General features: G+C 44.5%; 1 protein-coding gene across 2 annotated transcripts; it reads left to right on the top strand.

Moving 5' to 3' along the window:
• The first annotated feature begins 2,431 nt into the window (after window positions 1-2,431).
• Window positions 2,432-5,392, top strand: LOC124033264 (phospholipid phosphatase 5-like). 2 transcript variants are annotated; one of them, XM_046345246.1, is made up of 8 exons: window positions 2,432-2,804; window positions 3,275-3,396; window positions 3,509-3,617; window positions 3,856-3,946; window positions 4,050-4,113; window positions 4,350-4,474; window positions 4,747-4,917; window positions 5,050-5,392. In XM_046345246.1, exons 2-8 carry the CDS (start codon window positions 3,338-3,340, stop codon window positions 5,217-5,219), a joined length of 789 nt encoding a protein of 262 aa, XP_046201202.1. In that variant the 5' UTR covers window positions 2,432-2,804; window positions 3,275-3,337; the 3' UTR covers window positions 5,220-5,392. The 2 variants fall into 2 exon arrangements, with proteins under 2 accessions (XP_046201202.1, XP_046201203.1); XM_046345247.1 differs by having other exon boundaries at window positions 2,525-2,760.
• Window positions 5,393-17,976: the final 12,584 nt, after the last annotated feature.

Here is a 17,976-nt window from a genome sequence, read left to right as displayed (position 1 = left end):
TCTCTCATACAAGTTACTGCAGATCACATTTTTTTTTTATCATAGTAGAACGACTAACGCCCTCATCTTAATTCAAGGTATTTAGTACATTCTGTATTTTGACCTGGTGGGTATTTATTTTCACCTTTTTGTATGACTCTGTACATCTCCACAAATTGGTTTTGTATCAACATTAGGTTGTAGAGTACTTTGGTATCAGATAAGTAAAGAAAATGTACAGTGTTTTTAATCTCGTCCTCCTATGACAGATTTTTGAAATTACATCACACCCTTTATACTAGTTGATTGATGTATCAAAAACACCTATTGGAAAACCGCACCCACCCAAAGTATTAAGTAACAAGACTATAAAACAATAGGGAGCTTTAAAATGGATGATTCTGTATGTAGTTGTCGTTTACGTTTCATATATTTTCTATTCGTGTAATGCTACCGCTGTTTGGTAACAGCTGCTCCTCATAGGCCAAGCTCTCTGTATTGTGACTCACTGTACTCCTGTTAACGCAGTTGAAAGCAATTGAACATTGTGATGTGAAGTTAACGAGCACTTAATTCAGCCTAAACTCACATGATCATGTTGAACCTAGAACAGTAGTCTGCTACTCTTGTCTGAGCCCGTGTCTCTTCTCTGGAACATTACTGGTTTATGTATCCATGCCTTTTAAAAACCATAGCTCACAGAAAAATACACGTTTGTCAAATGTTTCCATAGCTCTTGTCGTCTTGTGTCAAACTGTGTCCACGTTCATGTCTCAACGAAATAGAATTAGATTGTGCCAATGTCTTACATTCATTTGGGATCGAAGCCTGTTGATTTCTCCTAATGCATATAGCAGGGTAAACACAATTGAATGGAATATAGACTCGGTGGCTCTCAAACCTGCCAAACAATAGTATTTTCTTTCGATAGGTGTTAGATTTAGATCATTTCAGTACTAGGCTGTGGTCCACGCAGCACACGATCATATAGGTGCATCAAGGCACTGTCATATTTTTAACAACTTTTTAAAACTTGAATTATATTTTGTTCTTTAATTTCATTATTTTTGTATTGTTTGGTACTACAAATCAATATGTTCACAAACATGAGTATTTTATTGATAACTGATTTGACATGGTAGATATCTATGATGGATATTAGGCCTATTCATTCTGAGCCACATCTCAAGTCCTCTGGCTGTCTTGTCATGGTTTGTAAGGAGTACCTAGTCTTTAAGCCTTCTCTGACCTTCAATTAGTGACCATTGTAAACTGGACCATTGTATGCTTACCCCAACACAAAAGCAATTTGTGCAGAACTAATATCATTTTCACCCAAGACTGGATGCACCCCTTCCATTCTGAAAGGAAGGCAAATCAGAATCCGTTTTACCAGTTGGGGACATATTTTGTATCCGTTTGTAATGCTCATTTGTTGTTATGTTCAAAAAACAAAAAACAGGTGGATTGTCTTAGGTCATTGTGTTCTGATTTGATCCTCTATTGGTATTGCACAAAGATTATCCAGGCCAACCCAATAGCCTTCTTTTTTTTTTGCACCTGTTTTGAAACTTACTCACTTTATGCTAGTTGGACTTGAACACAACATTCAGTCTGTACAATGACCATATAGTTGTCATTCTGTTTGCCACAGACATTATAGATTTGAACCATGTTTTTACATGATCCTCGCTGAAGAGGATGTCAAACAGTAGGGTTACGAAGACTGAGTTATCAAAGTATTACCTTCCAACACAGACTTTGGAAGGGGCCCTTTCTGAATCATATGTTTCTGTTCCACACCTTCCAGTTATTTTTTATTTTGTGCAATAATATTTGTTAATTCTGTCATTACAGGTGATTGACATGCTCTCCCAGATATTAGGAAAAAGTGTTTTCAGAGGAACTAATTTCTCCAGTCATATAGTGAAACTGCTTTGGGGATTACGCCGGGGTCGTATCTATCAATGTTGCTTCAATGAAAAAGTGGATGAACACAGAGTTACCATATTGTTTTACTGTTCAGCAGTCATTATTGCATAATGTTAAGACTTGTACATAAATTGCATTTAACTTGCATAGGATGTTACTGTGGCGTGCTATTGCCTGTAAAATGCTGCTTCTAAATGTGTGTGTGACTGTGAGGATGCCGCTCTTTTGTACATGACTGCCTTTTTATTTTTTTCATTCTAAAGGAGGTTGAGTTGGAGCTGAGGAGTTCAGACATACCTGAAGTTTGACTTAAATAAAGCTGTACTGTGTCTCAGTGGAAGTAAATTGTCAATCTCTTCGTGGAAAATAGAATAGGACTTTACATTGCCAGATTAAAATAATCGATAGTAATTGCGTTTTTATTTATTTTTTTGTCAATGAGCCCAAGACACTCTTGGGTCATAATAATCACATTTGTTATTTTACCATTTCCCCACTAGAGGTCTTCCCGTTATGTGACGTGGCATCGCACTTTATGCTGCGTTAAAGACAACTGGAAACTCGTGAAAAACGGGCTCCGACTGGGAAATATCGTTTTGTATGGTCACCCAACTCGGAATTCCAAGTTGAAAACTCGGGCATCTTGGTAGAGCTCCAACTTTCCGTTCTGAAGATCATTAAAGTCATGATTTGACCTCGTTTTTTCCCGAGTTCCCAGTTGTCTTGAAAGCGCCATTATACTTAAACACGACCAACAAAGCTTTCTCCTCTGGGCATCTTTCTCGCTATACCGGTTTAGCGGATGGGTGAAGGTTGATGATGGAGAGGCCCAGGTCACGGTAGCTAGCAGTGCGTGTATGCGGAGAAAGATTTAGTTAAACACCGAGTTTCAGGTTGGTCCTCCTGGTTTAGACCGCTGGAAATACGGAAATGCCCCCAAATGTTATTCACAGATGTGTGGCAAGAGACAGATGATGTAGCTAGGCTAACGTTACTAGCAATAATATAAGATGTATCCAGCTATCTATACAAGAGCAGGGCACTGTTTAAAATGAATAAATTATGAATAATTTGTTTGGGATATGCATTCTACGATTTAGTTGGTCATTTTAAAGAGCACCAGGAGGAAGGTGTATCCTATCAATTTATCGTGACGCTTGGTTCGATATGGAACAAGAAAGACTAGCATGCCTTCTCTCCTGTACCTGTTCTTGAACCAATCGATTTATTTGATTTGGTTCACACTGCCACCTGTCAACAAAGTCGGACTTAAATATTTGTTATACATTGTGTTTATACGTGTGTTAAATGTATCATTTTGAACCCATGTTCTTTCTTCCCCCCCCCCCCCCTTTCCTCCCAGTTTTGGAGAGGATTCTAGTGGATTTGCCAAGTGATCTGTCTGGAAATTAACCTGATAAACAAGATGAAGAGGGGCTTACTGCCAGAGGTGTCTATCCGACTGCTGCTTCTGGTTGTCTTCCTGTGAGTTATTCAAATTGAAACATCGCAATAGCATTGACAAATGTGTTCCTTATGGACTTGTCTGGTGCGCAACACAAATGAACTAAACTCTTGTGTGTGTTATCTCCCTCAGTGTGACAGAGCAGCTTCCACCCTTTATTCGTGAGATCCAGGCAGAGGAGATGTGGCTGTATAGATTTCACAGAGTGGAGAATGACCATGTCCCCACCTCTCTCATGTTTGTGAGTACTGGTGTGTGTCAGGGGGGAAGCACTGACTGAATTCACTGGAATCATGGAATTTTGAATGTGAATATTTGTTCTGCTGGTAGTACTTTAGATTATAGCACAGGATAAACTGGAGAGCAACAATAACTTGTTGCCATGTTATTACCAGGTACTCTTGTGCTGTAATGTAAAGTGCTACCATTCTGTCTTACTAATTCTATTGCTATGGTACTGACCATGTCCCTCGTATCAGAGCGTGGCGTGTTTCACTCCATTCCTGGTGATCCTGCTTTTCACCTTTCTGAAGAGAGTTGAGAGAGGAGACGTGAGAGAGGCCTCGCTAGGTAAGGACTGACTGTAGAACTACACATGGTGTTTGGCCTCAGAGCAGCTGCACAGAGATGTGTGAGAGAAATACTGAGCCAGTTGTTTGCCTCTGTACCTCAGCGGTGACTCTGGCTCTGGTACTGAACGGAGTTTTCACCAACGCCATCAAGCTGGTCGTGGGCCGGTGAGTACTAGTCTGGAGTACTAGTTTGGAATACTAGTCTGGAAATTTACGGTTAGGGTTACATTGCTACAAGCTCAGTATTATGCTGACTGAATGTGATGTAGTGTGTGTGCTTCAGGCCAGCTCAGTATTATGCTGACTGAATGTGATGTAGTGTGTGTTCTGTGTGTGCTTCAGGCCAGCTCAGTATTCTGATGACTGGATGTGATGTAGTGTGTGTTCTGTGTGTGCTTCAGGCCACGGCCAGACTTCTTCTACCGCTGTTTCCCAGACGGACAGATGAACCTGGAGATGCACTGCAGCGGCGACCCAGAAGTGGTCATGGAGGGCAGGAAGAGCTTTCCCAGTGGACACTCCTCCTGTAAGGCCCAATCTGATTGGCTAGTCCTCTTGCGAGAGCAGATCTGATTGGCTGTGAGACTACAGTGGGCTCGTTCAGATTAAAAGATAGTTAGGCTGGACCTGTGTGTGTGTGCAGTAACTTTGATAAACAATGTTGTGTTTATTCAGGCACTGGCCTAAGCATTCTCATGCCAAGCCTTCTCATATCATTATGAATAAAACTGTTGATCCTACTTTGATACATGTGCCTGCCCCATCTCTGATCCCCTCTCTCCTCTCGTCTTGTCCAAGTTGCATTCACTGGACTGGGCTTCACAGCGCTGTATGTGGGGGGTAAGCTGCGGTGCTTTAATCTGGGGGGTCGGGGCAGGGCCTGGACACTGTGTCTCTTCCTCGCTCCGCTCCTCCTCGCCTTCATGATCGCTCTCTCCAGGACCTGCGACTACAAACACCACTGGCAAGGTGAGAGTGCTAGCCATTAACCATGTTCAATTTGAAAAGCGCTATAAACATATAAGAAAATATTATTCTAATCCATTATTGAGAGACGTGCTAAGATCTTTGTGTCACTTCCGTCGTCCCCTCTGTGTTTAGATGTGTTGGTGGGTTCTGGTCTGGGTCTGGTGTTCTCTTGGCTCTGCTACAGACAGCACTACCCCTCCCTCCAGGACCCTGACTGTCACCGGCCACTACGCCACAGAGAGACTGTTCCTGCTGTGCAGGAACGCAAGCTGGCCAACTCCAACTACATATTACCTCTATAGCTGGCCAACTACACATTACCCCTATAGTGCTACTCCAACTATATATTGGAATCAAATTAAATTGTATTTGACACACGCGCCGAATAAAACAGGTGTAGACCTTACAGTGAAATGCTTACTTACAAGCCCTTAACCAACAATGCAGTTTTAAGAAAAAATATGTGTTAAAGTATTTACTAAATAAACTGACGTAAACAATACATAAATAAAAATGGAAAAAAATCTAATAGAAAAATAACAAATAATTAAAGAGCAACAATAAAATAACAGTTACGAGGCTATATACAGGAGTAACCGGTACAGAGTCAATGTGCTGGGGCACAGGTTAGTCTAGTTAATTGAGGTAATATGTACATGTAGGTAGAGAGGGGGGGGGGGGGGGCAGCGCACAATTGGCCCGGTGTAGGCCGTCGTTGTAAATAAGAATCTGTTCTTAACTGACTTGCCTAGTTAAATAAAGGTTAAATACATGTCGTTTTTTATTCAGGAATCTTATGGCTTGTCTGTAAAAGCTGTTAAGAACCCTTTTTTTTTACCTAGACTTGGTGCTCCTGTACCGCTTGCTGTAAGGTAGCAGAGAGAACCGTCTATGCCTATGGTGGCTGGAGACTTTGGCAATTTTTAGGGCCTTCCTCTGACACCGCCTGGTATAGAGGTCCTCGATGGCAGGCAGCTAAGCCCCAGTGATGTACTGGGCTGTACACACTACCCTCTGTAGTAACTTGCGGTCGGAAGCCGAGCAGTTGCCATACCAGGTGGTGATGCAGCCAGTCAGGATACTCTCGATGGTGCAGCTGTATAACGTTTTGAGGATCTGAGGACCCATGCCAAATCTTGTCAGTCTCCTGAGGGGGAATAAGCATTGCCCTTCACGACTGTCTTGGTGTGTTTGGACCATGACAGTTCGTTGGTGATGTAGCCACCAAGGAACTTGAAGCTCTCAACCTGCTCCACTACAGCCCAGTCGATGAGAATGGGGGTGTGCTTGGCCCTCTTTCTCCTGTGGTCCACGATCATCTCCTTTGTCTTGATCACGTTGAGGGAGAGGTTGTTATCCTGGCACCACACTGTCTCATCGCTGTTGTGTCGTCGGCAAACTTAATGATGGTGTAGGAGTCATGCTTGGCCATGCAGTCATGGGTGAACAGGGAGTACAGGAGGGGACTGAGAACACACACCTGAGGGCCCCCTTGTTGAGGATCCGCATGAGAGATGTATTGTTACCTACCCTTACTACCTGGGTCGGCCTGTCAGGAAGTCCAGGATCCAGTTACAGAGGGAGGTGTTTAGTCCCAGGGTCCTTCAGTTGGACAACTGAATAGGTATCCCCCTTTCCTCTTAGCTTATTGATGAGCTTTGAGGGCAATGTGGTGTTGAGCTGTTGTCAACGAATAGCATTCTCACGTAGGTGTTCCTTTTATCTTGGTGGGAAAGGGCTCCCGGCTCCTAAGTAGGACAGCGGTCTATGGCCATGCCGTGGCAGCAGGGTAGCCTAGAGGTTGTACTAGTAACCGGAAGGTTGCAAGTTCAAACCCCCGAGCTGACAAGGTATGGATCTGTCGTTCTGCCCCTGAACAGGCAGTTAACCCACTGTTCCTAGGCCGTCATTGAAAATAAGAATTTGTTCTTAACTGACTTGCCTAGTTAAATAAAGTTTTTTTTTAATTAAAAAATAAAAATCTCAGTGCTAGAGGCGTCACTACAGACCCTGGTTCGATTCCAGGCTGTATCACAACCGGCCGTGATTGGAATCCCATAGGGTGCACAATTGGCCCAGCGTCGTTAGGGTTTATCCAGGGTAGGCCGTCAATGTAAATAAGAATTTGTTTGTAACTGACTTGCCTAGTTAAATAAAGGTTCAATAAAAAAAGGACAATGTGAAGCACAATAGAGATTGCGTCGTCTGTGGATCTGTTGGGGCGGTATGCAAATTGGAGTGGGTCTAGGGTTTCTTGGATAATGGTGTTGATGTGAGCCGTGACCAGCCTTTCAAAGCACTTTATGACTACAGATGTGAATGCTACGGGTCAGTAGTCATTTAGGCAGGTTACCTTTGTGTTCTTTGGCACAGGGACTATGGTGGTCTGCTTGAAACATGTTGGTGCTACAGCTCAAATCGTACTACATACTAGTCCTATAGTGCAAATCCAACTACATACTACCCCTCTAGTGAAATAGCATTTACATACTACCCCTGGAGTCTTTAACCTCAACTATATACTACCCCTTCATCCCGGGTTCTTTATATCAGGCCAAAATTTTAACCCTGAGTGGGGAGGAGAGGGACTGTAATTTTTGAGCCCACCAGATACCAGGTGCTAAGCTGTCAGTGCTACTGAAATCATTTGTATTCCCTGGAAGTAGGAAAGTCCTCAACGCACACACTGGATTAACCACAGCAGTTAATGATTTTTTCCTCATATTATGATATCCTATTTGTTTTGTCTGATTTATAGTGCACTACTTTTGACCATAGCCCTATAGGCCCTGATCAAAAGTAGTGCACTGTAAATGGAATAGGGTGCCATTTGGGAGGCAGACCCATCTGTGGAGGCGAGGGTGCACTTTTCTGTAGAGTTCAGTGTCAACACTAGGATTACAGTGGCCTAGAATCACATTACAGTTTGTACATTTAGAGTTCATCCTTTACATCAGTGGTCACCATCTGGTTGATCGTGATCAGATTTCCAAGCCATTCCTAATCGATCACCAAACATTTCTGTAAAAAAACGCAACAATAAAGCCTTGCAATCCTAGTTTTTAAAATTGGTTTTGTGCTTTTCGGGGTAGGTACACTTGGTTCAGCAGACCATGCACCGGGAAGTGTTCCCATTTTGAACCATTTCATGTGTCTGAATGTAGAACACCGCCTACCCGGCAGGCCCAGAGAGCAAAACAAGTGTACCTATAGGTTTACCGCTGACCAATCAGCTCAGATTATCGTGTCTGCACAGTTTCTTTGCGCCATAGACTGTAAAAACAAGCCTCGAACGCACAGCAAAGTTGATGTGAGATTTCAAAACTTTTTAAACCATAACTATAAAGACTCAACGAATACAGCAAAGAGCTGCTGTTTTTATAAGTAAGTTTATGATTAAATTGTTATTCAGCACTGTCAACACTTTGTTCAGCAGTTTTATAATCCATAAAATGTGTGTTCTCGCTATTTCCACTCGCGCTACAACCAGCACTGCAGCTGCAATTAATGAGTTTAGCAAAGCTTGCATTATTATTTGCGGCTTGTTTTTTCAAATATATATCAAGGAATATTTCTCTTTCTCAAAGGAGTAACAACAGGAATTGGTGCATGAGGCAGAAATAATGCAGTGTGACTTATGTTTCGCAATTAGTTGGAAGACTGTCCCCTTTTCTTAGTGGATGGAGGGAGAGAGAGGAGGGATGGTGAGTCGGGTGAGAGGAGGGAGGGAGAGAGGAGGGCTGGTGAGTCGGGTGAGAGGAGGGCTGGTGAGAGGAGGGCTGGTGAGTCGGGTGAGAGGAGGGATGGTGAGTCGGGTGAGAGGAGGGAGGGATGGTGAGTTGGGTGAGAGGAGGGAGGGATGGTGAGTTGGGTGAGAGGAGGGAGGGATGGTGAGTTGGGTGAGAGGAGGGAGGGATGGTGAGTTGGGTGAGAGGAGGGAGGGATGGTGAGTTGGGTGAGAGGAGGGAGGGATGGTGAGTTGGGTGAGAGGAGGGAGGGATGGTGAGTCGGGTGAGAGGAGGGCTGGTGAGTCGGGTGAGAGGAGGGATGGTGAGTCGGGTGAGAGGAGGGAGGGATGGTGAGTTGGGTGAGAGGAGGGAGGGATGGTGAGTTGGGTGAGAGGAGGGAGGGATGGTGAGTTGGGTGAGAGGAGGGAGGGATGGTGAGTCGGGTGAGAGGAGGGAGGGATGGTGAGTCGGGTGAGAGGAGAGAGGAGGGAGAGAGAGAGGAGGGATGGTGAGTCGGGAGAGGAGGAGGGATGGTGAGTCGGGTGAGAGGAGGGTGGGATGGTGAGTCGGGTGAGAGGAGGGAGGGAGGGAGGGAGGAGGGATGGTGAGTCGGGTGAGAGGAGGGATGGTGAGTCGGGTGAGAGGAGGGATGGTGAGTCGGGTGAGAGGAGGGAGGGAGAGGAGGGATGGTGAGTCGAGGGAGGGAGAGGAGGGATGGTGAGTCGGGTGAGTGGGGATGGGAGGGAGTGGGGATGGTGAGTCGGGTGAGAGGAGGGAGGGATGGTGAGTCGGGTGAGAGGAGGGAGGGATGGTGAGTCGGGTGAGGGGAGGGAGAGGAGGGATGGTGAGTCGGGTGAGGGGAGGGAGAGGAGGGATGGTGAGTCGGGTGAGGGGAGGGAGAGTGGGAGGGATGGTGAGTCGGGTGAGGGGGAGGGAGAGGAGGGATGGTGAGTCTGGTGAGAGGAGGGAGGGAGGGAGAGGAGGGATGGTGAGTGGTGAGAGGGAGGGGGAGGGATGATGAGTCGGTGAGAGGAGGAGGGAGGGATGGTGAGTCGGGTGAGAGGAGGGAGGGATGGTGAGTTGGGTGAGAGGAGGGAGGGATGGTGAGTTGGGTGAGAGGAGGGAGGGATGGGAGTTGGGTGAGAGGAGGGGGGATGGTGAGTCGGGTGAGAGGAGGGAGGGATGGTGAGTCGGGTGAGAGGAGGGAGGGAGGGAGGGGGGGATGGTGGAGAGGGAGGATGGGAGTCGGGTGAGAGGAGGGTGGGATGGTGAGTCGGGTGAGAGGAGGGAGGGATGGTGAGTCGGGTGAGAGGAGGAGGGAGGGATGGGAGGGAGGAGGGATGGTGAGTCGGGTGAGAGGAGGGAGGGATGGTGAGTCGGGTGAGAGGAGGGATGGTGAGTCGGGTGAGAGGAGGGAGGGATGGTGAGTCGGGTGAGAGGAGGGAGGGAGAGGAGGGGATGGTGAGAGGAGGGAGGGGAGGAGGGATGGTGAGTCGGGTGAGAGTGGGGATGGTGAGTCGGGTGAGAGTGGGGATGGTGAGTCGGGTGAGAGGAGGGAGGGATGGTGAGTCGGGTGAGAGGAGGGAGGGATGGTGAGTCGGGTGAGGGGAGGGAGAGGAGGGATGGTGAGTCGGGTGAGGGGAGGGAGAGGAGGGATGGTGAGTCGGGTGAGGGAGGGAGAGGAGGGATGGTGAGTCGGGTGAGGGGAGGGAGAGGAGGGATGGTGAGTCTGGTGAGAGGAGGGAGGGAGGGAGAGGAGGGATGGTGAGTCGGGTGAGAGGTGGGAGGGAGAGGAGGGATGGTGAGTCGGGTGAGAGGAGGGAGGGAGGGATGATGAGTCGGTGAGAGGAGGGAGGGAGGGATGGTGAGTCGGGTGAGAGGAGGGATGGTGAGTCGGGTGAGAGGAGGGATGGTGAGTCGGTGAGAGGAGGGAGGGAGGGAGGGAGAGAGAGGAGGGATGGTGAGTCGGGTGAGAGGAGGGAGGGAGGGAGAGAGGAGGGATGGTGAGTCGGGTGAGAGGAGGGAGGGCTGGTGAGAGGAGGGAGGGAGAGTTGAGTGAGAGGAGGGAGGGTGACAGGAGGGATGGTGAGTTGAGTGAGAGGAGGGATGGTGAGTTGGGTGAGAGGAGGGAGGGAGAGAGGAGGGATGGTGAGAGGAGGGAGGGAGAGAGGAGGGACGGTGAGTCGGGTGAGAGGAGGGAAGGGCTGGTGAGAGGAGGGAGGGAGAGAGAGGAGGGATGGTGAGTCGGGTGAGAGGAGGGAGGGAGGGAGAGAGGAGGGATGGTGAGTCGGGTGAGAGGAGGGAGGGTGAGAGGAGGGATGGTGAGTTGAGTGAGAGGAGAGATGGTGAGTTGGGTGAGCGGAGGGATGGTGAGTCAGGTGAGAGGAGGGAGGGAGGGAGAGAGGAGGGACGGTGAGTCGGGTGAGAGGAGGGAGAGAGAGAGGAGGGATGGGGAGTCAGGTGAGAGGAGGGATGGTGGTCGGGTGAGAGGAGGAGGAAGGGAGACGGGAGGGATGGTGAGTTGAGTGAGAGGAGGGAGGGAGAGAGGAGGGAGGGAGAGTCGGGTGAGAGGAGGGATGGAGGGAGGGAGAGAGGAGGGACGGTGAGTCGGGTGAGAGGCAGCATCACCGCTGCTCCCTGCCTCCCCTCAGACGGAACATCAGATGCTGGCCGTTAGTCCAGTTTAAAAAATGTAAAAAGGCAAGTATTATGCTCTCAGCTGTGTCTCACAGGTAATACAACAAATTATTTTTTACCAGTCTGATCATATACCAACATTTCTTAAATATAATTTCAAAATGATCTGAGAAGAACAACATTGGCAGGGCAATTCAAGAGTAGCCAATATGCAGTGATAATGTATTGGGCCTATAGCCTACTGCATAAATCTCATTGCTACAAAACTGCTTTCAATTGGTTAATGTTGCATAGGCTTATGTTTTTTAAGTAATGTTTAAAAAAAATGACTGGTAGGATCTCAGCTTGCATTTTGTCTCGGAAAGTGATCTTGACTCAGAAAAGGTTGGTGACCACTGCTTTACATGGTTTGTATTCCTGTGTATTTATTCCCGTTCAGGACAGTTGTTTCTGCAGATAAGTTACTTAGTTGTACTGTGATGCTGGTAAAACTGATACCAGTATGCAAACTGCTGTATGTCTGACACCATGGAAATGTTTGGACTTTGGAAGCAGTTCTGTGATGGCAGTAGCCCCAGTAAAGGCAATCGGATGGAGATGGTTTGGGATGTGAGGAAGAAACAGTTTCCAGCAGAAACAGCTGACCGACTGATTGATGTGTGCCTTTTTCAATATTTGATTTATTTTTTACATTCCTCTTTAAACCAATAAGCTATTCACTCATTGCATGTACTGCACATACAGTTGAACTCGGAAGTTTACATACACCTTAGCCAGATACATTTAAACTCAGTTTTCACAATTCTTGACATTTAATCCTAGTAAAAAATTCCTGTCTTAGGTAAATTGGACCATTCCTCCTGACAGAGCTGGTGTAACTGAGTCAGGTTTGTAGGCCTCTTTGCTCGGACACGCATTTTCAGTTCTGCCCACAAATTGACTCAAATGATGTGAATTAGCATATCAGAAGCTTCTAAATCCATGACATAATTTTCTGGAATTTTCCAAACTGATTCAAGGCAGTTAACTTAGTGTATGTAAACTTCTGACCCACTGGAAATGTGATACAGTGAAATAATCTGTCTGTAAACAATTGTTGGAAAAATTACTTGTCATGCACAAAGTAGATGTCCTAACCGACTTTCCAAAACTATAGTTTGTTAACAAGAAATGTGTGGAGTGGTTAAAAAACGAGTTTTAATGACTCCAACCTAAGTGTATGTAAACTTCCAACTTCAACTGTATATACTTTAGTGTATGCTTCCTTGTTCTGCTTAAGTATTGTCTGTAGAAAACAACTTGGTCAAAGCGCATCTTGAACCTTCACCCGACTCTCATTGACATCAAGGAATGGTTTTCAGGAAACTTCGACTCGCATGCATTTTTCAAGTTTTGTCATTACTGTGTACAAGCGTACATTGATTGATTGTTTAACATCAATATGATCAGATAGAATTTAACATGACAATGTGTATAGATTTGATTCCAACTTGTTGTATTGACTTTTTACTTCATCCAACGTGGTCGTTGGTTAAACGTCTGTAGACATGGTGGCGTTTTGTAGATTGTGTAAGGATACACAGGGTGTGTTTAGAATGGAATCGGGCCGACATACTGCTTCTAGAATGAAGTGGCAGAGGGAGTCAGTATAAATGAATCTGAATGTAATTTTTAATCAGAATCTGAAGTTATAGAAATTGGCAAGGGGTGTTGGAAGTTTTATTGAAATTATAATGGGTCCTTTTACTTATAACTAATGTTTTTTTCTTTGTAGCTCATTTGTGTGGTAATGTCAGTTGGCAATGAAGATAATTCATTTTAGGGCTGAATTAAAATGTTATTTAGTTGCTAGGTTCCTGCTCCATAGACTACTGATTGTGCCCAATTGTTTTATATTTTGGTGAAGATAATTTAGGCACACTAATGAATGTGGTGCCAACTTGCATGTTCCGCTGCTCAAAAGTCTCTAATTTATCAGGGTATAGGGGTTGTTTTAATATTAGACTACTGCTTGTGTCCTTCCAGCTTCTACTTATCTGCCTTTGCCTGTAGAGGAGACGACTACAAGCTGCTCCTGTTAACACTGTAGGCGGATTGTATTTGTTGTGATGAACTTATTGGTGACACACTTTTACTATTACGTTTCTTAATAAACCACTCAAATCTACACATCGTCTGCTGCCTATTCTTCAACTGAACCATCAATAATGAACTATTTGTCGCAGTAGAACAAATGAATGGCCACATCTTCAAAGATCAACAGATTCAAGCTGCTAAAACAGATTGGAAAGCGCCCTTACAAGGCGGGATAATGATTTAAATCGTTTCACTGTCCAGACCCATCTACACTTGTGAGATATCCAGACACAATGCGTGCCTGACTACCTCCGGAGGAAGGAAGGAAGAGAGAAGGAAGATCACTACCAGATCGCGTCTTTTGATCGTGTACAAATGTGGACACAATCAGGACAACAGGTGCATGTCAGCAGGTAGCCTAGTGATTAAGCACGTTGGGCCAGAAACTGAAAGGTCACTGGTTTGAAACTCTGAGCCGGCAGGGTTGGAAAATCTGCTGTTCTTCCCTTGAGCAAGGCAGTTAACCCCCAACAACTGGACGTCGATTAAAAAACTCTTAAGGATCCGCCCCCTTTTTACATTTTCACCTAAAATGACATACCCAAATCTAACTGCCTGTAGCTCAGGACCTGAAGCAAGGATATGCTTCATATATTTGAAAGGAAACACTTTGAAGCTTGTGGAAATGTGAAATGAATGTAGGAGAATAGAACACATTAGATCTGGTAAAAGATAATACAAAGGAAAAGCCAACTGTTTTGTTTCATTTTTTTGTACCATCTTTGAAATGCATGAGAAAGGCCATAATGTATTATTCTAGCCCAGTTGCAATTGCAAGTTTGGCTACTAGATGGCAGCAGTGTATATGCAAAGTTTTAGACTGAACTAATGAACCATTGTATTTCTGTTGAAAGTTTTTAGTCAAGACTGCCCAAATGAGCCTAATTGGTTTATTAAACACTTTTCAAGTTCATTACTGTGCACTCTCCTCAAACAATAGCATGATATCATTTCACTGTAATAGCTACTGTAAATTGGACAGTACTGTTAGATTAACAATTATCAGTACAATGTATTATAAAACATTTTCTTGATCAAATAAGCCACACATAGCAAAAAAGCCATTACATTTTTTGTAACTCATTGACCTCCATATAAAAACAAATCGCTTGGTGAGAGGGGCTGCCTAAATCGACCTCGTCGGTCCCCAGATGTTGGGCAGCTAACTACCTTGCTCAAGGGAAGAACTGCAGATTTTTCAACCTTGCAAGCTCGGGGATTTGAACCAGGGACCTTTCAGTTACTGGCCCAATGCGATATGGTGACCACTTGACCTTTCCTCTAGCGACACCATCAGGCCTTTCCATTTTGTTTTCCATTTTTCATTTCCACTTTTACAGCAGCTTATTTTCTAGTCGGTATGTGTACTTAGTTCAAAAATCTGCTGCTGATTTTATTATTTTGTTTGTTATATCATTCTATAGATGATAATGTTGATTTATTTTAATTGAAGAGATTAATGTATGTTTAAGTTATATTTATTTTAAGTTATTCATCAATGTTATGAGAACTTTCCATTCAAGAATGGTACCATTAAAATGACATTTAGACTGTAAAAGATGGCCTTTAGTACTTTTCTTATAGAGGGTATCAGTCTTGCATCAAATAGTGAATTCCACTGTATGCAGAATGTTGCATGCATGTCTGCACAGTGTTACATTTTCACAGCCAACTGTCAGTAAATATCGCACAGTAAATATTGGACTATTTAGGTAAATTTATTTAAAGCTTTGAATGGGTTGATTGGGTTCTGGAGGTGTGTGGTTAGAGCAATTGCGAAGTGTTGGTGTGGCCTGTGGAGGTGGGGCCCAATGTGTTATCTTTTCATGGGGCCCAAAATCCCTAGCGGAGCCCATTCCTGTTGTTCACACATGTATCTGCCCTCTCATTGGCTAGAGTCTTCCCAACAGCATTCCATTTTTGAAGACATTTCTCTTCACTGTTAGAACAGCCGCTTGAGTATCTGGTCAATAGAATGGATAATCTGTGATATCGTTCTAGACTTTTTAGGTAATTTCTTATTGAAAGGAAAGGGAACGGGGGATACCTAGTCAGTTGTACAACGAATGGATTCAACTGAAATGTGTCTTTCTGTATTTAACTCAACCCCTCTGAATCAGAGATGTGCGGGGGGCTGCCATAATCGGCACCCACGTCATCGGCACCCGGGGAACAGTGGGTTAACTGCCTTGCCCAGGGACAGAGCCGACATTGCAGTGTTTACCATGAATGCAGTCTCCACTATAACGTGGGAACAATACCTTTACATCTCAATAATGCCGTAACTCTAAATTTCCAGGAAATCTGGTCACAATGTGGACGAATAAGGCTGCTTCTACACAGGCACCCCAATTTGGTTCTTTTTTTCCCTAGGCAAGTTAGCTAAGAACAAATTCTTATTTACAATGACGGCCTACCCCGGCCAAACCCTCTCCTAACCCGGACGACGCTGGGCCAACTGTGTGCCGCCTTATGGGACTCCCAATCACAGCCGGTTGTGATACAGTCTGGGATCAAACCAGGGTCTGTAGTGACACCTCTAGCACTGAGATGCAGTGCCTTAGACCGCTGCGTCACTCGTGAGTGTAGGCATTTGTAGAGGCATATCTGAAAATGTGGGCACAATCAGAATGTGGACAAAATTAGGACACAGGACCAATGTTAGCACCAGGTATAAACGAGGCCAGAGATGCCTTTCTCTTTCACTGTCTCATACCATTTGAATGAAGGAATCCACTGCTAATTGTAGATGTAGCAGTTGTGGTTTCCTTAATTCAAACGGTTTTCTGACAGACTGTTCTCACAGTATCAGTAAGGCAGAGAGTAACAGCTTCTACACCTGCATTGCTGTTTGGGGATTTAGTCTGGGTTTCTGTACAGCACTTTGTGACATCAGCTGATGTAAGAAGGGCTTTATAAATACATTTGATTGATTGATTGACCATCAAACTGAGACACTGAGAACATAATTTCTGCTACAAGGTAAGTATCTATTCATTTAGGAAACACCATGACATAGGAGGGTGGGGGGGGGTTAGAGTAATTGATATGTTTGAACAAAGTTTCAGGCTACTTTTGAACTTTTTCAGTTGAAAAAGGATATTCCGAGTGTAACTAATAGTAATATAAAGACATTGAGCCAAATGGCGATATTTAGATAAACATTGTTTTCCCCAAAACTTCAGAAATGACCACATAAGGAAATGTATCATTTCCTGTTGTACACTTGTTCTGAGTTTACTGGATGGGCAAATTTCCATAATATTTATATATTTTTTGCAGTTTAGTATTTCATCTCAAAATAACCCCAGTTGGTAGGCTGTGAAATATGTGGTAGTTTGAGGGTACATTTTTCAACCTGTAACTCCACCAACTTGGTGAAAGTTTCAGGCCATTTACAAAAACCTGTTAAAGGGAAATTTCACCACTTTTAAACATATTCATCATCTACTGTGGAAACACCTATTCAGGCTTGAGATCAAATGTATATTTAACTTCATGTTTTATTTATTGAAATCTGTTTTAAAGATGCAATATGCAGAAATCACTTCACCATTTCCTGGTTGCTAAAATTCTAATAGTTCACCTAATGTGTCATAGTAAGTATAGTGTAGTGAATCATTGTACCATCTAAACCGCTGAGAAATATATCATCAAAAATGAAACTTAAGAACAGGAAGCACTGAAATAGCGCACATAGAACAAATCTACCTATAATGACACAGGACAAGACCCAAATGCAGACACAGGAGGCAGATGGTTAGAGTCTCTGATATTTATTAATAGACAAGGGGCAGGCAAGAGGCAGGTCGAGGACAGGCAGAAGTTAGTAAACCAGGTCAGAGTCAGATGGGTACAGGATGGCAGGCAGGTTCGAGGTCAGACAGAAAATGTTGGAACCGGAGGGGCTAGAAAACGGGGACTAGACAAACAGGAGCATGGAAAAACACACTGGTACGCTTGACAAGACAAATTGGCAACAGACAAACAGAAACCACCGGTATAAATATACAGGGGATAATGGGAACAATAGGGTGGCCCCCTGGTGGGTGTGGAGACAAGCACAAGACAGGTGAAACAGATCAGAGTGTGACACTTCCGCTTCTTGGAATTCTATGTGAATGACACATTGCAGCTTTATGTCTACTTATCTCAAGTCTTGTAGTGGAGATCAAGTTTATACATTGCTTGGCTGGGCTGATGAGACAGTGGATTGCGTAGTCAGATGGAACAGAGTAAATAGGCATTATAACGTCCTAAATTTAGCCGGTGGTAACTTGTGGAAAAGACACCGGCTGGAATGAGGTTTTAACCAATCAGCATACAGAACTAGACCCACCCGTTGTACAATCTGCCATGTGTAATGTGCAGTAGCCTACATAATACAGTATACAGTGGGGCAAAAAAGTATTTAGTCAGCCACCAATTGTGCAAGTTCTCCCACTTAAAAGTATGAGAGGCCTGTAATTTTCATCATAGGTACACTTCAACTATGACAGACAAAATGAGGGGGAAAAAATCCAGAAAATCACATAAATTTACAACAAAAAATTGTTTT

The sequence above is a fragment of the Oncorhynchus gorbuscha genome, linkage group LG04 (genome assembly GCF_021184085.1).
Source record: "Oncorhynchus gorbuscha isolate QuinsamMale2020 ecotype Even-year linkage group LG04, OgorEven_v1.0, whole genome shotgun sequence".
NCBI lineage: Eukaryota > Metazoa > Chordata > Actinopteri > Salmoniformes > Salmonidae > Oncorhynchus > Oncorhynchus gorbuscha.
This window is presented reverse-complemented; position numbering and strand designations above follow the sequence as displayed.